Genomic DNA, 21,984 nt, shown 5'->3' with positions numbered 1-21,984 from the left:
CGCTTTCTAGCGTCTGCCCCGCCTCTGCTCTTGTTCCTCTTCCTGCCACAGAGCCTGTACCCCTGGGGTTCCCCCTGAACTGCCACCAGCCGCCTCGGGCTGTGTGCCCCGCCCTCTGCCTGTCCCAGGGCCTCCCGCACTGCCATCTTCCTGCCTTTTCTGGAAAGACTCTGCTTATCTTTTAGCCCGTCCTCAGGGCTCCCCTCCTCCGAGAAGGCTTCCTGCCCTCTCCAGGGATGGGGGTGGTGGTGGAGTCATGGGTGCCCTTATCGGGGTCTAGCCGGGAAAGGTGTCAGAAGGACAATCAATGATTTCGCTCATTTTTTCCTCTTTGTCGTGTATTAGTAATATTTAGATTGGGGCAGCAGAATGCGCGAATGTTTTTATTAATGTTTAATTTATGTAGCGACATCGCCCAAAGCTTGTTCCTGTCGACAGGGACGCAAAAACACTTATGTGATCATTATGACAAGTTCTCGAGGGTAGGTATTAAGAGCCCATTGTGCAGGTGAAGCAAACGAGGCTTAGAGGGGGGAAGTCCCCGTCGAGGGCAGGAGTCGGTCAGTGGCCCTCTGGGACTCAGACCCAAATCATCCCATTTTTCTTTTTCCTAGAACCCAAGATCGTACTTAATGGCGATCACGTCATAAAGCCATTATCGAATTTCTCGTCGTGCTCTCGCAGATACTTAAGATATGCAGCTTTGGGGAGTTTCTCGGTCAAATGCTTTTCATTAGCCCTCCTCATGTTAGCAGTTCTTAAGGATTTATTTTCCAAATACGTACCGTTTGTTTACGCCATTCGTTTAAGCCCCTGGAGCAGGAATTCTGCCTTTCGATGTTTTAAAACTACCTGGGAACATTTTTGGGAGCAGTATTCTTTTCCTCTGAAAGACTTTATTTACAATAGTGTCTTTGGGGCGGTGAATTCTACCCCCCAGGTGCCCCCTACACGTCCTTACCTGCCTGCCTGACCTCCAGCGAGGTGGCCTTGCTTGGGGACCGGGCCACCACTGCCCCCCTCCCGGCCCTCCTCCCCCGCCGCCCGCATTGGCGGGCCTCCCTCCGTTCCGGTTCTGCTGTCCCTGTTCCCGGACTCTGGGCCTGCTGCCCAGGCCACCGTCCCTCCCGCCCCTGGCTGTGTCCTCTCCCTCTGCTTCCTGCTGGCCTTCATTTCCATAAACTTCAGCGACTCTTCGGACTCTTCACGGGGGCAGCCTGCGCTCTCACACGCCACGCCTTTCCTAAATCCCCCCCGCCCTGCCCCCCGAGTCTTTCGGGTATCTCTGCCGCTCCGAAAAGCGGGGCGCAGGGCGTCGTAACTTCCGTGGCATCGCGCACGGGCAGCAGTGAGGGCGTGTCCCTCCTCCGCGCCCTGGCCGGCGCGTCGGGGCCCTCGGTGCTCGTGGCTTCTCACGGCACCAGCGAGGCACGTCGTGGTCCCTTTCCTGTTTGTGGCTAGTGCCTTTCGAACGCGGCGCTATCATTCCCGGTCCAGCGGGGTTTTCCTCCTTCTCTTCCTATCACAGAAATATCCCGAAGACCGACGCTGTCACTCACAAAACCCAGAACAGCTGGTGGCCGGGCCCTGCCCTGTACTTTATGGCTTGGCCTTGTCTTGTCTTCTTTTCAGGAACAAGAGGGTCATGTCTTCCTCCTTTTTTTTTTTTTTTCTTCTATAAATGGAGACGGCGTTTTCGTCTGTAGAAACCGTTGGTGCCCTCTCTGTAGCGTGGCTTCTGGTCGCTCAATGGTCCGCGTGGGCCACGGAGGGAGGCCGGGAGGCAGAGTGGGGCTGGTTCTTCAAAAATTCAGCAAACTCTGGTTATGCGACTTCAGGCCCTTTCACTGGGCGCTGGATGCGTTTTGGTCCATTGGCGATGAGGGTCGGGGATGATGGCAAACAAATCGATGCCTCATGCTCTATAACGTGACCAAACACACGTGGACGGCGGTAACAGATTGAACTAAGCACTCTTCTTAGGGACTTCTGTTGACCGTTTAAGAACAAACGAATAGACTTCCTTTATAATGGCGTGGAAGGAATCTGGATGTTTAGGCTGGGCAGAGGGAAACATTGATAGCACAAAAGAAAAACCAGACTATCTCGTTGAGTCCTCGCCCCGAAGCTGGGCGATGGTTCTCGATTTGGAGGGCGCATTGGTGGCCAACATCCGATGGAGACCTTGTTCTCACCTCCCCTCCTCAGGCTGACTTAACGCGAGAGCAGAAACTGATATGCCAGACGCACCTGGGCGCCCGGTCAGGCACAGGTGCTCTGCGCCCAGACACGACCAGTGCCGGGGCCCTGATTTCAGTGGGGGCAACTGAAGGTCATCTAAATGCCCAGCAACAGGGGATTGGCTGTCGAGGTTATTGATGATTTTTACCGTCTATCACCTAACTTTTCTACAGGAAGCATGCTTTGCTGATTAATAAAACCCTCTGTAAAAGCTGGGATCGGGTATCTCCTTTCCTCGTACCAATCGTAAGGTATTTGCCTTTCTGTTCAATTAGCCTGTATACCTACCTCCAGGGAGTGTTGGGGGGTACACGAGCCCAGCTGGCCCGCGTCAGATGGGGCCAGGGGACGTGGGCGCGTGCGTCTTCGAATCCCTACGTTCCGAGTCACAGAAAAGCGAAGTCTCCGGTGTGTAGACTTTCCTGCTGGGTGTCCTCGGGGCTGGGCACAGTCGCCGGTCGTCGGTGTTGGCTGCCGAGCTTTTCGTTCAGCCGTCGGGAGCGGGCGCCGTGCAGAGCGTCGGGGGCGGGGGTGGGGGGAGACGGCACCCGTGACGCAGGCCTGCGCCCCCGTGCGACCCCGCACGCTGGCTGTGGCCTGCGTGCTCTCCGGATGGGCGGGGATGGCGTCTCCCACGGTGGCTGAGCCCAGCGTCCGGCCCAGAGTAGGCACTTCCCGAATGACAGCCTGCAGCCCACGCCTCCGGGGAGCTGGCAGTGACGCGTCGAGTCCTCCTTCTTGAACGACCGTATCGGTTTGCCCAAAACTGACCGTGTCGCGGGTGGGGGAAATCGCGTTCCAAACGACTTCCTTTTTCACTCAGCCGTGTCGTGCCCTTGTCCCCTTGTGTCCCTCCAGTCTGCGGGCCCGGCATCGACATCCGCAATGACTACCAGCAGCTGAGGCGCCTGGAGAACTGCACGGTGATCGAGGGTTACCTGCACATCCTGCTCATCTCCAAGGCCGAGGACTACCGGAGCTACCGCTTCCCCAAGCTCACGGTCATCACCGAGTACCTGCTGCTGTTCCGCGTGGCCGGCCTCGAGAGCCTCGGCGACCTCTTCCCGAACCTCACGGTCATCCGCGGATGGAAGCTCTTCTACAACTACGCCCTGGTCATCTTCGAGATGACCAACCTCAAGGACATAGGGCTTCACAATCTGCGGAACATCACCCGTGGGGCCATCAGGATCGAGAAGAACGCTGACCTCTGCTACCTGTCCACAGTAGACTGGTCCCTGATCCTGGACGCCGTCTCCAACAACTACGTCGTGGGGAACAAACCCCAAAAGGAGTGTGGGGACCTGTGTCCAGGGGCGATGGAGGCGAAGCCGCTGTGCGAGAAGACCACCATCAACAACGAGTACAACTACCGGTGCTGGACCAACAGCCACTGCCAGAAAAGTGAGTGTGACGCGGGCCGCGGCTGTGTCACTGCCTCTCGCCTCTGCTCTCCCGTCCCCTGCCCTCCCTCCCCTGAGTTCTCGGGATCTGCCGGGGCGGGGGCGGTTGTCATGCATTGAGGGCGGGCGGGGCTGGGGGGGGGGGTCCGGTTGCCTTTTCTGTAGCATCCTGGAAGTTGGGGGCGGGTGCAGGAGCGTGGCGTGGCCTGCGGTCATCACGGCCGCTGTCATGCCCATCCAGATCACATACCGGAAGAATCCGCCGCCCTCCGGGCTCGACGCTCGCCGACCTTCCGTTTCGAATGCCGGGCGGGAAGGGCGACCCGGGGCATCCAAGAGCTTACGTATCCGCTCTTTCCGTCTTTTGCGCGAAAGGGTATTTTTTTTGGTCCAGCGGGCCTTCCTTCGCACGAATATAGTTAAAAAAAAAAAAAAAAAAAAGTCGGCCGAAGGGCAGGTAAAGAGCCGATGTGCTTCCTGGGACAGCGATGGGCTCCGCCCTGCCCTCGGTCCTTGGCGACGATGATGGGATGCTCAGGTGTCCCGGTTTGTGACGCGCACGCAGCCAAGGCCGCAGAGCCCTGGGCCAGGAGTCCCACGTTCAGGCCCTGCTTGCGAGGTGCATTTATTTATATATCCCGGGCTTGCATTTCCTTCTCCCCCCGCCCCCCCCACCTCTTTCCTGAAGAGTTGTGCGAATCTTACGAAAGGACTTCGAAACGTGTTCCCTGCTCTCGGGATCAGGTTGGTGGTATTTGGAAGCGTCTCATGTATTTACCTGCAATTTGCTTCTTTTTCCCTCGAGTCTAACAGAACCCGCCTTATTGCGATCAATACCTTGAGTGTCGGGTCGTTTGGTGTTAAAACGGGACTGTGGCAGCCTCTCTGCCTTAGCGCTTTTGGCAATGTTTAGGTAAACCGGCCAAGAAAGTTCTGCTCGCTGGTTGGAAGTCAGTGTGCTAGCTATAAATAGCTCTTCTTAACGGCTGGCCCAGTTCAAGACCCAAGAAGCCCGTGTACTCTAGCTCATCAGGAAGAGAGCCAAGGAATCCCGAGGTCACAGGCTCGCCTCGTACAATAAACAAATCAAGGGCCAGATCCGCAGGTAGCCATCGTTTCAGCAGCTTCGCAGGCAGGGTCAGAGCACAGAGCAACTGCTTTCTCCAGCCCAGCATGGTGCTCATGTGCTTCTCCAGTCGGTGCGGCTACGAACGTCCGATTGGCAAGGGAAGGGGTCTCGTTGGCTGCAGCCGGGACCTCGAGGCTGCGAGCGCCATCAGGCTAGGCTGCTTGAAGCCCGGCTGGTGTGGGAGCAAGGCACTGTGCTACGGTCACACTTGCGACCGGTTAAAGTGGTGCCTTAAGTGACGTTGCCCACTAGTTTGAGGAAAACAACAGCAGCCTATTTAAATAGCCATCATGCGGAGCGGAAGGATGCCGGATGCAGTCTAGGAGGCCTGGGTGACCTTGACCGGCCAGGCCGCAGCTGGACATCTTGAGAACGTTCCTTAGGGCAATCCCATGTTATCTCTTAATGATGAGCTCACGTGCGCGAACATGTTTTGCAAACTTCTAAGCCCCGTGCAGAGGGAGGTGCTGTTTAAAGCGTCATTAGTTGCGTACTTGTTCGCGCCTCACTCGGCCTTGACCTTGGTCTCGCTGTTCCTGACCAGCTGCTGCTGGTCGAAGAAGCCAGGAGCGGGGGCGAGGCCTGAATTCTGGGTCCTGGTCTAGTAGCCATAACTGGGGATGAACACGTAATTTAAATGGCCCTCCGTCTCTGAAGACATTGGCAAAAGGGGCTGGATCCTGCCTTCCTCATAGGGCTGACGGTGGGTGAAAAAGGAGAAAAGAGGAAAAGCACCATGAACAAGGAATGGGGGTTAAAAATCGCGCTCCGGTGACGTGGGCTGACGGGGACAGGCCTGGTGGCTGGACCCTGGCTTCTGCAAGGCCGCAGCCGGCAGCAGTCCCCTAGCCCGGCCATCTCGGTCCTGCTGACTGTGATTTCACAATGCGGGGTTTATTTAAAATGAAGAACAGCGTTCAGGGAAGCTGCCTTTTCCTCAGAGTGTCCTGAAAGCTCAAGCGTGGGCAGGGTCCTTGGAGGCTTTCTAGTCGAGCTGGAGTTCTTTCCCTTTGCACGATTCCTTCGGATCTGCACGTGTGGCTTACTGAGCGTGGCCGACCCAGGTCGAGACTTGCGCCCAGTGTGAGCAACCCACTGGCTTTCAAAGACATGCATGGGGGAAAAAGAAGATCTCTCTGACATTTTTTTTTTTTTTAATACATTCTGGCTGAGTACTGTGTGGGCTGTGACCGCCCCGCGGTACCGGTCCGTGGCCCGTTAGGAACCGGGCTGCATAGGAGGTGAGCGGCAGGTGAGTGAACGAAGCTTCATCTGTATCTACATCCGCTCCCAGCGCCAGCATCACCGCCTCAGCTCCACCTCAGACCCTCAGGCGTCAGATTCTCCCAGGAGCACCGGGCCCTGGCGCCACGAAGGTGGGGAACAGCTGCTCCCCCTCTCCAGCCAGCTCAGGAGCCATTCAAAGAGCCAGGTAAAGGCACCGAGTCCGGACAGAGCGTCTGCCCCGACGTCAGCCTGGGTGTCAAGAGGTCACGTCTACGAAGACTTAAGCGTAGAAGGATCCCATTCGGTCGTTCTTCGCGGGGCTGGCTGCAGAAGAAGTCGGGAGAACGTCTGGAGAAAGGCGTCACGTCGAGGGTGTGTGTGCTCGTGTGTGTGTGTGCGTGTGACTTGTTTGACCCAACGGAGAAACACTCCGCTGTGCCGCGCCAACGTGCCGTGTCTATGTGACGCACCCCCACAGCCCGGCCCCGTCGCGGGCGGCTCCGCGGGCAGCCTCGCCGAGGATGCTGCTGCTCGGGCCCTCCGCACACGCTTTCCCGTTTCTCTCTGCTCTCACGATGTGAGGGGCTGGTCTTCTGCGGGATTCAGGAGAAAAAACCGCGTGCGGCTTTCTCCTCTCAGTGAAGCCGTTCGGGGGCGCTTCAGGGCGCCCCCTTCCCCCTGCCGGGAGCCCTGTCACCGGCACGGTCTCTAGGTCTTAGCTGGCAGGGGGGACCAGCCCTGGGTGGTGGCTCCTCGGTCCTGCACTCGTCAGGAGGACTCAAGGCCAAAGTGATGGAGAAGGATGAAGGTCATCTTAGAAGCTGAGGCTCGGCCTGCGACGCACTGTTCACCACTTCGGATACCGGTTCCTCGCGGAAGGCCGACCACGGACAGGGTGGGGACAGGGTGACCCCCTTTTGAGGACCTCTGGATCTCTGCTCCCTGCCGAATTTGCCTAAGCGACGCCTGGTGTGTGCTTGCTTCAGGGGCTTTCTGGTACTTGATGTCCGGTGGGGACCCCCAGCGCACCCCCAGGAGCCCAAGGCCTTTCTGCTGGATTTGGTCCCCAAGGACAGACAGCCCGTGGTCTGCTCACATGACCGTGCTGCCCACGAGGCGGCCTGGTCTCCGCCGGGGAGCGCACGAAGGTGACGAGCTGGGGGCCGGCGTCGCTGGGTGTGGGGGGGTGCCCCTCCTTCCAGTCCGAGGGGCTTGGCCGGGAGCAGCGGTCGGAGTCTGTCGTGTTTCCTGCGGCCCTGGACACGGCGCAGTGGATCAGCATCTCCGCGTCCCCTTCGTCGACGAGAGGAAGACGTTTCCCCGGCACCTCGCCGTCGGGGCCGGGGGCTTGGGGTGGCGCAAAGGAGACGGCGCTCCATTTTTTTTTTTTTCCTCTCGTGTCCGTGTTGAGCCGAACTCTGTCCGGGCCGGTGTGGGTTCGTGAAGTGGAATCGCCCCCCTTCTTTATTCGCTTACAGACGGGGGTGTCCGGCCCGCCGTAAAAGGGGGGGCCTGGTGCGTCAGTCACCGGCGGACCGGGGCGTGTGGGGTGCATCGTGTTGTCGTAGCACTTCTCCTTTGTAAGAAAGATGTTAAGCTCCCCGAGAGGGCTGTTTACTTATTTATTTTTTCCGTGAAATGCCGTGTGGTCTGCGGCCAGGCTCCTGCAGGCCCCGGCCCTCCACGCTGCCAGGGGTCAGGACAGGGACCCACACTTTCAGGTGGGACAGGGGCCTGTGGGTCCGGGCGGAGGAGGCCTTCGGCGAGCGGGCCCGGCTTTGCGTTGTCTGTAGGAGCTTGTCGCTCTTCCCCTGGAAGGCCCCTGCTCTGGTCAGCTGCTCCCAGTGTGGGGGTGATCTTTATTTAGCAGGGGGTCACATGCCCCTGAGCCTCATTTCTCTGCCTTTTATAGTCAGGCGCGGAGCGGAGATCACGTTCCCTCCTCCCTGACTGCCGACCCTGGTAACCAAGATGGTGACGCCCGCGTCTCTCTGGCCCATGTCACTGCGTGGTCCAAGTGCCTTGTCTGTGGAAGGCTGTGCTCTGGGCTAATTGTCCCCTAAGTAAGCTGTCGCACTGCTGGGCTCCCCTTCGGAAGTTCGATTTCGAATGAGAGGATCTCGTCTTAGAGACTGAAATGTTTTCAGCATGACTCTCCTAGGGCGGCTTTTGTGACCCAGGGCACTTGGAAACTGGCCGAGGGCCCTTTAAACCTCACCGGTTCACCCTGCCCGCGAGACCGTCCAGGCTTCGTCCCCCTCCCGAGCAGCCTCTCTCTCGCATGTGTGCCGGTGTGGCTGACGGCTTCGACGAGCGCGAGGACGGCGCGGGGGGTGTGGGCCTGTGGCCAGTCTTGCTAGGGGGACCACGTGGCTCCACTCGGTGCCCGGGGTGGCTTCCAGGTCTGGCTTGCGGTGGAGCCTGAAGCCACAACTTGGGAACACGCCCCCGTCTAGCGTTCGCTGCGACTCGGGGACCCAGGCCGTAGAGGACCTGCGGTCTCTGAGCACCGTCTTAGTTAGGGTGGAATGTCCCCCGACTTGAAGGAAACAGGGGACAGCCAAGGTATTCCAGGAATGCTGGTGGCAAGAGAGTTGATCTTTCTGTCTGTGACACCCAGGATATTAAACAGGGCGTCTATTTATCATCTATCTTATCTATCTATCTATCTATCTATCTATCTATCTATCTATCATCTATCGCTGTTCATAACTTAGAATTCAGAGTTTGATAAATGTAGAGATCTTTCGCGTGGAAGTACGAGCCCTAAGTAGAAATCCAAAATCTAGACCGTTCTGGATTCTAGTCTGGACCATGACCGTGGTAATATGAGCTGGGGTGTTGTCTAGTTCCAAATGGCTCTGTCTTTGGAGAAGCAGCTCCCCGCGGAGCCTAGGGACCGTGTCCACTGCCCCAGGGGAGGAGGCAGAGGGGCCGAGCAGGTCTCGGCGTTGGCGGGAAGGGGGGGGCGGGGGAGGGGGCAGTTGTCCTCTCAGGTCAGTGAGGGACCACAGCCCCTGGGGCCAGTAGACAAGAGCGAGCTGTAGGCAGGGAAGAGTGACCGTCCAGGCAAGAATGTGCAGGTCAGCGCGGCCGCCGTTCTGCCGTCTTCAGGGTGTCGCGGGGGCTGGCCAGGGCCTCGCTCCCGGTTTCCACGGGGCAGCCATCCACACGAACACGAGACATTTAGGTCCCCCGTGGACCTTCACGGCGTGTTCACGTTGAGATGTGCAAGAACAGGAAGCTCTGCTTGAGAAGGTCGCCAGGCGTCAGGGGTGGGCGACAAGGAGGGTGCACTTCTGGGTGTGCTCCAAGAAAGCGGTTTTGCTTGACAGACGAATGGTAAAAACTGCCCAAGACGACGTAACAAGACGGCCACCTGAAGAGACACTCTTGTTTTGCGGGATGAATTCGGTTTTAGAGTTACTGATGGCCGTGCCGTGACGCCAGCCGGCGCTCTGCATGCCTCCCGTACCGTCTGCCGCCCCCGTGCAGAGGAAGGGTTTGGGCGCCAGTCAGCGATTCACCGAATCCATGTTAACGTTTTGGGGTCAGCTTGACTCATTCATAGTGTTTGCCGGGGTCTCTGCAGCTCCCTCTCGCCGGGGACCGTCATCCTTGTTCATGGAAGGCCCCCAGAGTATAAACCGCCCCCGAGGGCATGTGAGAAGGGGTTTTAAGTGGTCGTTAGAAACAGTCATTGGGATGGCGTTCAGACCCCAGTTCAGCTAATCGATAAAGAGTGAGTGGGATTGCGAACAGTTTAGCGAGAGCTGGTTCAGATCCTGTTTTTTTTGGTTTGTTTTTGTTTTTTTGTAAACAAGCCTGGTGTACACCATGCACTTGTGCAAGCGTGAACAGCTTTCCACATGTCAGCTTTTCAACCTCCCGTAAGTCCAGTCTCAAATTCCTCCACCGTGTTAAAAAAGAAAAAAAAAATGACGTCAAACTCTCGTCGTCACCTTCTCATCTGCGGCGCCCGGTGGGAGAGGCAGGTGGCTGGGTCACCAGATGGGGGACGGTCCTGCCTCCCGATCCAATGGCTAGTGTGTCCACGTAAGTGTCGTCGTCGATTGCCCAAAGCCCTGACCAGGCCTTCCTCACGGCAGCGTAGCCGAGTGTGACGCCGGCCACGTACCCCCCCTGCTCCTTGGCCTCCTTCCAGCTGTGAAAGCCGCTTTTGCAGAGTAGGGTGCTGGGGGCCCAGGGCAGATCCGCTGGCCAGGCTTCCAGTAAACGCTGCTAGGGGGTAGAAACACGTTCTAGACTTGCAGGGGCGTGAAGCAGTGGACCTCTCTGGATGGACCTCTCTTGTGGGGACAGGCTGGGAGGAAGGTTCTAGAAAGGAAGGAGCTGTGATCCAGGGGGCTCACTGCGTTGTCACAGGTGTGGGGTAGGAGGCTGGGGAAGCGTCACGGTGGTCAGTAGGAAGAGATAAAAGCAGTTCGCGAAGGCCCCGAGACTACGGCATTCGGTAGGCATCTTGTGTCTTTGAAGTGACTTTTCCTGGTCTGGCTGTTACTGTGACCAAAATGCATTATTCACAAGTACCTCGAGAAACACCACTGTAACGCAGTTATGTCGAATGAACTTAAATTCGCTTCAAAAGCTTTTTTTTTTTTTTTTTTTTCCCCCACCCAGACTGACTCTTCCCTCATCTAGAATCCGGGCAAGCTGGTAGCTCAATTCTCTCTCTAACAGTATTTTCAGAAGACCTCGCTTATCCGTCATATCTTTCTGCAAATGGGTGATAAGCCACTTGCGGGTTAGGACTCACGCCTCGTTCCCTGCTGCCGCAGCCGGAGGGAGGCCCGCGAGGACATATTTTGTACAGATAAGACCCACCTGAGGGGCTGGCTTCTCCTGAAGACTGGGAGGCTAGCCGGGCGTGGAGGCAGGTGCTTGGGACTGGTGGGCCAAGGGGTCCTCGCTCAGAGTGGGCCAGTGTGCGAGCCAGCGCCCGCTCACGTATCATGCCTTGAGCAATGATGTCGCCTCACCCTAGTCCTAGCCGTGACAGGCACAGGAGTTGGATAAAAGATCGATAAAATATTTTCGGATGACCAGTGTGGTTCTCGCTGGGGCGAATACACCAAACCAGGCATCAACAAGTGTTTGAGTGAGGGAGGATGGGAGAGATTCCCCGTCCACATCTATGGTTTGGCCGACGCTTACCCTCTGCTGGGTCGTAGATAATTTTGGGGTTCCCTGCTTCTCCTCGCGAAGCGTGGTCGTCTAAAGCCAGCGTCCCCTGTGACGTGCACAAGAACGTCTCACGTGTGTGTCATGCCCGTGGCAAAGGAGAACGGCGAGGAGGTCTGGAGTATGCGTGACACTGGAGTCAGGTCTCCATGCGTCTGTCTGTGCCCGTGGGACTTGGCGAAAACTCCCACTGAAACATCGGTCAGCTGATTTTTTTTGTGCAAGTTCCCTGCTCGGCGATAGGAGATGAACAGGACTCACAATTTCGCTGTGAGATAAGATAAAAACACATGGCATTCCGAGAGAGAGAGAGAGAGAGAGAGAGAGAGAGAGAGACAGAGAGAGACAGAGAGAGAGAGAGAGAGAGAGACAGAGAGAGACAGAGAGACAGAGAGACAGAGAGAGAGAGAGACAGAGAGAGACAGAGAGAGACAGAGTGACAGAGAGAGGGGGAGAGAGAGAGAGAGAGAGAGAGAGAATGAATTTATGCTGTGTTGAGGCACTCCACAATTTTTTATTTTTATTTTTTTGCCAAAAGGGGCGGAGCAGTAACAAGTGCTAAGTAATAGCTGAGAGGGAACACGTTCCATATTTGGAGCTGTGCACGGTAAAAATATTCGCCTCCAGTGAAATCGAGGCCTTTCACTAAGAACGTCTACACTTGCTCAATGCCGTTTGCTCAGCGCCGTAGACTCGGCCCACTCCCAACTCGAGGGCCGAGTCTACGGCGCTGAGCAATCGGCCCTCGAGTTGGGAGTGGGCTGCACTCCGACACGTTGCCAGGCCTTTGGCACGCGGAGTACATCGTTTCACACATGTAGAAGTCTGAACCGGGCTGGAGGTCCCAACCAGTGGCCCTTCCCCCGCCCCCTCCCCAGCCTGTGTGCCGTAGATAGCGTATATGGCTAACTTCTATCCACAGCTTGGTTTCCATGGGGGGGGGAGGGGGAACCCTCATCGAACCCAGTTTCAGAAGGTGGTTTCTTTGTCATCCGACGGATGAGGTGGGGGCGGTGGCCGGAGGCTGTTGGTTTCCACGTTATCTCTGGCAGAATGTCTATGCTCATGTATAAAGCATCCTTCTCTGAGGGCTTAGCACTGTCCAGATGTTCAGGCTCGTGGGGACTGCGCAGGTAGGTGCCTTTGCCGAGATCAGTGGGCGGGCGATGGGCATCGGAGCCGGCTGGGCACGTCCAGCTTCCTGCCGGTCTGGGTCGGTCTGGCACGTGTCCACCAGGCGCTGTAGGAGGTCCGAAGTAGAAGAAGGTGTGATTCTTGCTTTCAAAGGCCGAAGTCGGTGTCTGCGTGGTGGATTTCTGGTTCCTCATTTACGGTCATGATTTTCGTGACGTGTGGACTTGAGCAAGTGTAGACCGGGGTCCCCAGGCAGGTTTTATGATAGCAAGTCAGTGAGGCATCTGACAGGGTCCCAAACCAGATCGGGCTCAGTAAGGACATTTTACCTCCTTCTCCTCCCCACTCCCATTTGGGACCTGCAATGCGTGGGTGCCAAGTTGAGCTTTTTATAATTTATGGAGACTTGTTTTCTGGACTTGTCGACGAGAACAGAGGGATTCCAGACACCCCCACCTGCTTTTTGCGGGTCCCTCCTGTCCCCCAAAGATAGACGCGGTGTGTGATTTTCGAACTAGAGAAATATTAAGTCTATGTTAAGTATGCAGACATGCATGGACAAAGGACGGATTCGTGGCAGAGAGGATCTGCTGAGACAAATCAGTAATGTGAATGGCCAGAAAGAAATATTAAATCAATCGCATCTTTCAGCCCCCTGGTACTTAACGCAGAGGTTACTTTAGTGGGGAAAGGTTGTCATCTGAAGTATGGGAAAGGTGGGAGGACTTTTGAAGCTAGCTAGTTTTTTGTGTTTTGTTTTTTTTTTGCCTGCTAATTTGAGTGATTTGGGTTGCAGACCATAAAAGCAAAGATGTTTGAGTAGGACTATTCCATTGAGTGTGGATCGCGATACTTACTGCTTTTTTGAGCAAACTCCGCAGTCAGGGGAAGAAGCTACACTCCCCAGGCCCGAAAGGCAGTGGATAACGGCCCATTCGGACCTCGTTAGAATCCTTTCCTTCGCATCCTGGGAGAACGTCACGGTGCCGCATTACGAAGCCGTTTGGATTCGTTGAAACGTGTGTCGTTAACATTTCTCGTTTATCAAGTGGAGCCGTGGGTTGAAACTCAGTGGCTCTGACCCTCTCATCCGACATCATGCGCCCCGAAGCCCAAGGTTTCCCAGAATTCGTATAACGGGAGTGAGAGCAAAGTTGATGACTAGGTTGGAAAAGCTTTGGAAAGGTTTAGGGCAGCCGGCAGTGAATCGTATCGGCGATCACTATTTTGAGAAAATGGAAAGAATGAAATGAACGTACATCTCTTCTAGGATTCTCTTTTGTTATTTAAGGTTATAGGAACTGATAGACTAAAGCAAACTACAGCCGGTGGCCAATTCACTCACACCAACCTTGTTCCGTTGGCCTCAGCTATTAACCAAAACCTGCTAGCTTACAAGACCGATTTCTAAGGAGACCCAATTCATTGGATTCCCGCATTAGGGAAGTGTTGGGTGTGGGTCCAGGTGTGAATTTCCTGGAGGGGAAAGGCCGTCTCTCCAGGTGGGTCAGTGAGGGGCGATTTTGTCTCCAACGTGGCTTCTAGGCGCTGGCTCTTTACAAAGCAGGGACCACGGGTGGCGGACGGAGAAGCCCGTTGGTCTGACCTACGTGTGCCGGTCCCCTTCTGGGCATTGGGGTGTGGACCCTGGGGTGTGGAGGCCTCGTGAGATCTCGGCGTGGGCGAATTGACCTCAGTCCCCGTCTGCGTCCCTGGGGCGGTTAACCTCTTAGAAAGGACAGTTGGTGGTCACGGTCGGCAGGCAGTGAGCAACTGACAGGCGCTTCTGGAGGGTTTGCATTCAGTCTCTGTCAAACCCCGCCAGTCCCTTTTGGGGGGGGATAGGGAAACCGAGGCACAGAGACATCATATACGTAAGGTGTCATGCAGCTAAGCAGCCAACCGGGATCCAGACCTGTTTTTTTGTGATTCCACCATATTCTCCCCCATTTCACCTCACCACTTCCCAGGGGGCCCCCGTGTGCCATCCAGCGAACGCATACCCAGTCACGACCCGGTGGCCTATTTTGCCCCAGAGAAGGCTAGGGGTACCACGGCTGAGAACGCTTGATGCCCTGCTTCAGCCGAGGGTCCCTCCCTCCTCCCCCACCTTCCCCCCCCCCCGCCCCCTCATCCTCCTCCCACCCCTCTGCTCTCCATGATCAGAAGATCCATGACTCTGAAGATAAAGGAGGGGTGGAAATGAGAGGCATCAGCTTAGGCGCCTTACGGAAGCGTCATTAGGAAACGACTTGTTTCTGAATTTGAACGCCTCGCTTTTGTCTCAGCCTTTAATTACCCCCTCTGCCCCCCTCGGGCAGGATTCATTTTCACAGTGACGGATGATTTTCATGTGGAGAACAAAACTTTGATTCTAATCCGTGCTCAGGCACCTTTGTTTGGCTGATTTTTTTAACCAGGAGATCTATTTTTTTTTTTCTTCTTCTTCTTCTTCTTAAACTCCTTCTTTAATCTCGTAAAAATATCTTCAGATAGGTGGATGCTTTCGCGCTGATGAATGGCAGCCTGTGGCGAAGGGAGAGGAGGATGTGGTTTACAGTAAACTTTTTATTCTTTTAGAACAAAAAAGAAAATGTAACAGTCGTACACTGGAGTAAAATACAAAGTGTCAGGAAACAATTTATCGAAATCAGATCTCGGACTGCCTGTTTGCCTCTGAATTAGGCGCCCGAAAAATGAGTTGGCCACGGTACCGCGTGTTTATTTATTTATTTTTTTCTTCTTTTATTTATTGGGCACGCCAAACTTGTAGTTGCCTGCCCAGAGTTTAAGTCTGCCCCCACCGCAGGCAAACAACCAGCATTTACTTGAAGTTTTTTCACCCTGACACTCAGCTTTTGGGTCTCTCCGTAAGGCCAGGCCTGGGGCCAGGGCCCAGATGCTTCTGCACAGCCCAGCAGACGCAGGTGGTGGGCTGTCACCTGCACTCAGGTGACCTCTTATTTTGCGGCAGCAAAAGTGACTCTTAGCCCCGGGGGGGAACTACACTTAGGCTTGAGGACAGAGTTTTCGGGTCTTCTTTCTAGGGAAGGGGCCTTGGGCAGCATTGAGGTTTGGAGGGCGGGGTGGAGGAGGCTTCCTCCGGTGGGGTCGTAGGGGCCGGGATTCCTACGGGCTGAGTCACTGGATGGGGAAACCTCCGGGCACTCTGTCACCCCAAAGGAATGCAGGCCGGGGGTGCTGCTGGGCCGGAAAAGGTCTCCCAGAGGCTCTGCTGCAGATCTGGCCCCCAAAAGCAAAGCCCCCCCACTTCTTCCCCAGCGAAGGAAAATGGGGGTATGAGGTGGCCACCGCGCTCCTTGAAGATGACTTTTTCTACTCACTTTTTAAATATGTATTTTGGGTTGGCACGTTCCTGGATCTGTAAACACACTGGCAGCTATTCAAGACGGGATTTTAGTGAAAAGGGACGTTTCTGGGGGAGAAATCCACCTTTCGTTGCCCCTGTCTGTCACTAGTCCTGTTGTCTGTCTGCGGAAGCCTGGCTGGGCGGGTGGGGAATGGAAGGGTCAGGCCCAGGCCTTCAGCCAGGGCGGTCTCTTGTCCCTGCAGGGGCCCGAGCTCCACTGCTTCACTCAGGACCCCGTGTATGGGACAGCGAGGCAAGGACGAAGGGTGGCCCCCGGCCCTGCCCGTGCTGGCTGGACTGAGCCCAGCGGACCGTCTCCCGCAAGCCAGCTGCGGGGCGAGGCCCCACGGGCTGGGCGAGGACGGTCCTTCCTTTGTGACAGCCGTGGGAAGCCCACATCTTTTTCCCAAGTCAAAGAAGGCTCCTCCTACAATAAGAATAAAAACATTTAAAAAAAATTATTAAAACATTTTTAAAATCTGAAACTAACGTAAGATAATAATATATATATATTAAAAAAAAATATTTTTCTCACAAGTAGGAGGCAGCAGGACCCGACCGACGTGGCTTAAAAAGCCGTAGCTCTGTCGCCCAGGTCGAGAGCCGGCCTTCCGGCGACTCTGCTCCTGAGGGGCAGGCCCCCAGACCCCTGGGAGCCGGGAGGCGTGGCGGACGGGGCTCAGCGCAGGGCCTGGCCCGGGACAGCGTCCTCAGCGCCATCCTCGCTGCCGCTGCCGTGGTAGTTTTATCCCCACGGCTGTCCTTGGCTCGAGAAGGGTCACAGGGCAGGGGGATGAGAATAAAAAACACTGCCAATCGAATTCGCTTCTGACGCGTTCGGTTCTCAAGCGCAGAATCCTCACCGCGCACAGCCCTCTTATAACACATTAGATCTCCGGGCACCGATACCCGTTAAGTGTCCAGTGACGGGGACGCTGTTACGCGGCGTGATCCTTCAGGGCCATCTTGACAAAGGGCACACGTGCTGGTAAATGCCGGGATCGTCGTTAAAAAAAAAAAAAAAAAATTCCGGAAGGAATCTCATCTCGGAAAGGGGTGCATGTTTACTTTCCACAGAAGGGGCCTGAAGGTGCCGGGTGGCCGTCGCCACTCACCTGGTGCTGGCGGGTTCGTGCCGTGTGCTTTTTTTTTTACTGCTTTTTTTCTTTGTCGAAGCTCAGTGGGTATCATCTGGACAATAGGGTTCATGGTTCATTTTTTTTATTTGCATGGTTTCGCTTCTTTGCATTAATGCGAAACCCCACCCTAACGTGTGTGTGTGTGTGTGTGTGTACACACGCCCATGCTTTTGGTAGGCTCGGCTAAGGTTTCCCCTGCTCAACCCTTGGAAAGAACAGTTCTCGCTCGCGACACCCCGTCTCTGCGGGTCTGTGATTCCGTAATTCAAAACTCACGGGATCGCGAGGGCCCAGTTCAAGGGCATCCAGCCCTCGCAGCCCAGGCGGAAGCAGAATTCATATCACGGGTTCTCTTCATCTCTCAAATACGGTTCTTCGTAACTTCGTCCTGCTGGACGCTGGCGGGGAACGTTTTGCTGGTGAAAGAGGCACGATTAATTACGTAAGGGAAAGAACGTTTGAAAACCGGGAGGGAGGACTCAGCATTTTAACGTCCGCGTGAGCAACTGCCTCTTGGGCATCACCTCGCACAGGTCTCCTCACCCGTCGGGGAAATCGAGGTGCCGTGACGCCTTGAGGTCGCCGACATCACGACCACAGGACAGAGCTGAGCCTACAGCTGAAACAAGCGTCCGCAGAACATGCCCCACCTGACGCGGAGCTCACCTTTCGCACCTGCGTGGCCCTGCGGCAGCTCTTCCGCTGTCTCGTGATGCTGGGGTGGATGTAACTGATCTTGAGAGCTGCCAATGAGAGGCAACCGGTGGTTTGAGAAGCGTGCGATAGTCAAGTCTCTAGCTCTGATTCCAAGTCTGCTGGCTCCGAGTCGGGAGCCGGTCCTGGTTGGTGGGCGTGGGGTCGGCCTCTGGGGTCCGCCTTCTGCTTTCTTACGACGACAGGGAGCGAAGGGCGTTACTCGTTTCTTAATGGCGACTCCCTGAGGAATGGGAGGATTAGAAGAATTCGAGTATATGTTCCCAGCGGTAAGGTGTATTTTATTGTCCACCCACAAGCTTTTTGGGGGTATCCGCGATCTGCTGTTATCTTGGGTGATTGGTATCAATTCTTACTTTGTAAAATGATCGAAAGTCAGTTTTCAGTGTAACGCAAATAATGGCAGACTTTATCCCATCCCGTTTCTCCTCGTGATTTTTTTCTTTCATACGTACCCCCCGAAATTAAAGAATGTTACCACATCGATGCGATTGTCGGAGAACTATTTTACACCGGAGCCTTTTTATTAGATTTGAAATGGTAACAGATCACCTCCGAGTGCTTACTGTGTCCTGGGCACTCTTGCTATTAACTCACACTAGCTCGGTTCTAGTACACAACCCCGCTAGCTAGCTTCCAGCCAGGCTTTTCTTGGGCATGTGGAATCATTAGGCGCATTTTGAAAATAACTCGGTCTTGTCGAAAGGCCCTCCCAGGTCCAAACTATTGTGGGCTGGTGCCTGGTAACTCGGACTGCCATTGTGAAAGGTTACTATAGCGATCGTCCTTCTGGAATCTCAAGTCATTCAAAGGGAGATGGCTCCCTCTCGATTGTGTGCTGTGAAAGCAGACGTCACGGGACGTGCGATTCCTGTGCTCTGCACGACAGTTTATACTACACGAGGGAACGTTTCGTCAAGCACCAAATTCTAGTCGGTCTCGTGCCTTTTCCCTTCTCTGCCTAAGTCATCCGCCCACGGAATCATTAACCCGTAAGAATGAACGGCATTCAAAAAATGGCTCCATCTCTACCTAACTTTGCCTTCAGTTACTTTGCTGCTTGCTTCCTTCTCCCAGTGAGCCTTGACAAAAGATGAATCATCTCCACTGTTGGTTTGTTTACGTTGCATCTCGGGCTGCTGGCTTCTGCGGCTGGGATTTCCTGCCTCCTACCCCCCAGCGGCGACGCCTCTTCTGGGGACAGTCGAGAGTTGGCACAGATCGGGTCCTGTTTCCCAGAATGTGCTATAGACGCTTCAGGGGACAGTGCCTCCTTTCAGCGTTGTCTGGCCTCTTTCGCTTCTGAACCCCGGGGTAATAATTAAAGGTCTCTCCGGCCAGAGGGATATACAAGTCAGAGACTTGCAAATAGCGACTCGCCAACCGGTCGGTCCGGGACGTGAAGCAAACCTTCGGAAAATGCAACTCAACCAGGGCAGCGCAATTGTGCTCAACCAGTGTTTACGCACGACTGTGTCGTTTGCTTCTGCTCGTTGACTGGAGTCGCCGGCCTTGGGGGAGAGCCAGCTGCACCTCGCCAAGAGGGGAGCGTGAAGCCGACTACCTTCAGCTGCCAGCATTCAGATTCAGCGGACATTCGCGGGTGGCCGCCCTCCGCCGAGCGGCCCCGAGCTCAGCTCTGAGGATCCGAAGATGAAGGAGACACAGCCGTGTGTCCTGGAGGGGCCCTGCCCAGGGTTCCGATGTGTGAATAAAGCGGTCACCTCCCGGCAGCGTGATGTGGATTTTATTAGGGCTGTGCGTTACGTGTCCTGGGGGCCTGGGGGGAGTTCAAGGTGGCACGCGGGGCTTGGAGAAGGACTCGGAGACGAGCAGGGCTACAGCAGACACAGAGAACGTCACCAGCCAGCAGAGCGTGGGGAGTGGGTGACTCAAGGCAGCGTAAGAATTCCCTGGGGTGGGCAGATTGCCTCGAGGAATGAAGGTGAGGAGGCCGGCAGGAACTGGGTCGTGCCGGGCTGGTTGATCCGCCTGCCTGAGGGGACCGGACCTGACTTTATGGGCGGGCGGTGGCTGCGACAATGTAGGGCATGTTGTAAGCAGATCTGCGTTCCGTGAAAGGTCTCTAGCAGTCGCGTGGGGAGGGAGGGAGGGAGGGAGGGGAGCTGGCAGAGCTGGTGGGCGGAGGGCGAGCGTAGAAAGGGGCGCCAGACGCCTTCGGAGATGGATTTCTCAGGACTCGGTGAAGGATGAATGTGATGGAGACGGTGGAAGAAGAGCCAAGAGCTTAAGGATGACTGAGGAACCGTTGGAGAAACATTGATCATTGGTGACATTAACTAGGACAGGGAAGAGCAGAGGCCAGGCAGTTGCTAGGGGAGGCGGAGAGAGAGAGCGTTTGTAGTTTTGACGTGTTGAGGTGAAGGCGCTGTAGCCTGCGCCGTGGAGGCTTCCGGAAACATTGGGCTGGATGCCTGTGTGGGGAGTCATCCGAGTAGGCAGAAGAAAGCCCCCAAGGCCTTTTTTTTTTTTTTTTTTTAAGGATAAATGTCTTTTCCCCAAGGAAAATAGAGGTCGGTCCTCATGTCAGAAGCAGTAGCCGATTCGCAGAAGGGCATCTCTGTGTTGCCGAGCCCCCCGCCTGCTCCCCGGAGGGAGGCATTAGGGAACCCGTCTCCGGACCTCGGAGCTGGGTCTGCAGGCGCCGGAGTCGCCAGGGGAGGAGGCTGCTGTCAAGGGCTCAGGTTCTACCCGTCAGGTTTCAGACGCAGAGAGAGAGAGAGAGAGAGACGAAGGGACCCCTGAGAAGGTTCTGTTTCACCCCTACATCGTCCAGAGGAGGCCGCAGCGTCTCAGGTGGGGAGGCTCGCCCAAGGCCACTCACCCCACGGAGGAGCCAGGCCTCCCCTGCTGGCGCCCAGCACTGCCACCCGAGAGGACAGTCCTTCCAGACCCGTAGGCTGATTCTCCGGAGAAGCCGTTTAGAGCATAACCACCTGATAAAGGTGATAGAGCGGCAGGACGCAGTCCTGCCCCCGAGCCCCGTACGATCGTAGCGAGATCCGGGTTTCCAAAATCGCCACGATGGGGACCTCGACCCGTGCGCTGAAAGGTCCCTTTGGGGGACAAAGCCTCAGGGTTTGTCCCATTCACCTCCAGTCATCCCTCCCTCCCCCTTTCTCGCAAGCCTTACGTCTACGGATTCAGCGCATTCGATCTACTCACTCATGGGCGGGGCCGTGAGGAACTGGCCACGTGGGTGACAGACTCGTTTCCCCGGCAGCCGGTGCCACCGGCCTGCCTCGTGGGGCCCTCAGACGCTGGCCGTGCGTGTCGCAGTTCTCTGCCGTGCAAGGGGGCGTCCAGTTCCCGTACGCGGCATCATTATTTCCACCGGAAGCCGCCGCGGTACCGCCGTGTGTTCGGATTTTCTATTCTCCGTGATGGCGTCACCTCACGTAAAGACCACTGTGGCTCTGTGACTCGTGGCGGGTATTCATTCTCCTTCGCTCCGTTGTATTAACCTAAAGTCATAGAACATCCTTTTTTTGTTTTGTTTTTCTAAATTAACCCTTTAAAAAAAGTCTTAAAATAGGTGGCTACAGACGCATCCTTTTTAAATTTCAAAATCGGCCAGCCTCAATCAGGTCTCGATATTTCCCATCGTGCCTTTTTCCCCCCTCGAAATGACAGCACATGGAGAAAAAAATGGTGTGTTTCTGCCCCCCCGGCCATACCCAGTGCTGCCCGGAGCCACGCACGCGGCATTGACTTTGCAGTCAAGTCACCGACCCCAGACCCGTGGCGCTTCGGGCTCTGTCAGGCGCTCCCGAAAACTTAAACCGAGGTGGGAGCTCGATCGGTCAGCGCGCGTGGTGGACGAAATGGTGACCGCCATTCTGAACGTCAACTGCTCTTTGTGCTTTACGTGACATCTGGAGAGCCCCCCCGCGTAACCCCTGACTGCCTCCTTGAATTCGACCAAGAACTCAATGAATACAGCGCCTCCCTAGTTTACAAGGAAAGACTTGTAGAGAGCCACGAAACCACCTTCTTCTAAGTGCATTTTGGGGAGGGGGATGCCGTTTTAGTGACGGATTTGGGGGTTCAACCGAAGACATTTTCGATACAGCCAACGTGTAAACACAGGTCCCGAGAAAGGACCGTATGACCCGGCTTCCAGTGTCCTGCATTTAGACAAAACGTATCCGAGCAACGACGTCCTTTCTTCCAGTCTCTGCTTCCTGGTGGCGTTCAGGACCCTGGATGTCCTCGTTGCTGTGCCGATTGGGTTGTAGCTGTGGTCGCTGTGGGGTCCAAAGCTGGGGAGCCTGGAAATGCCGTTTCCTGACGTGCCTGGGGCTCCTGCAGCAGGTGGGCGGGGGAGGGGCGGGGAGGACATGGCTTCTCCAGCACAGCCACTTCCTGTCCCATAAGGGCTCCTGGCCTTACGGGAAATGCGCA

General features: G+C 55.8%; 1 protein-coding gene across 3 annotated transcripts in view; it reads left to right on the top strand.

Annotated features, from left to right (window-relative positions):
• The window catches only part of IGF1R (insulin like growth factor 1 receptor), a 224,543-nt gene that overhangs the window by 38,417 nt on the left and 164,142 nt on the right, over positions 1–21,984 (top strand). For all 3 annotated transcript variants that reach the window (XM_036232021.1, XM_036232022.1, XM_036232020.1), the window contains exon 2: positions 3,100–3,645. In XM_036232021.1, the coding sequence (XP_036087914.1) occupies positions 3,100–3,645 (546 nt within the window). The remainder of the gene's footprint in view (positions 1–3,099; positions 3,646–21,984) is intronic.

This window comes from Rousettus aegyptiacus, unplaced genomic scaffold (genome assembly GCF_014176215.1).
Source record: "Rousettus aegyptiacus isolate mRouAeg1 unplaced genomic scaffold, mRouAeg1.p scaffold_m13_p_14, whole genome shotgun sequence".
Taxonomy (NCBI): domain Eukaryota; kingdom Metazoa; phylum Chordata; class Mammalia; order Chiroptera; family Pteropodidae; genus Rousettus; species Rousettus aegyptiacus.
Note: the sequence above shows the minus strand (reverse complement) of the source record. Positions and strands in the feature narration are given on the sequence as shown.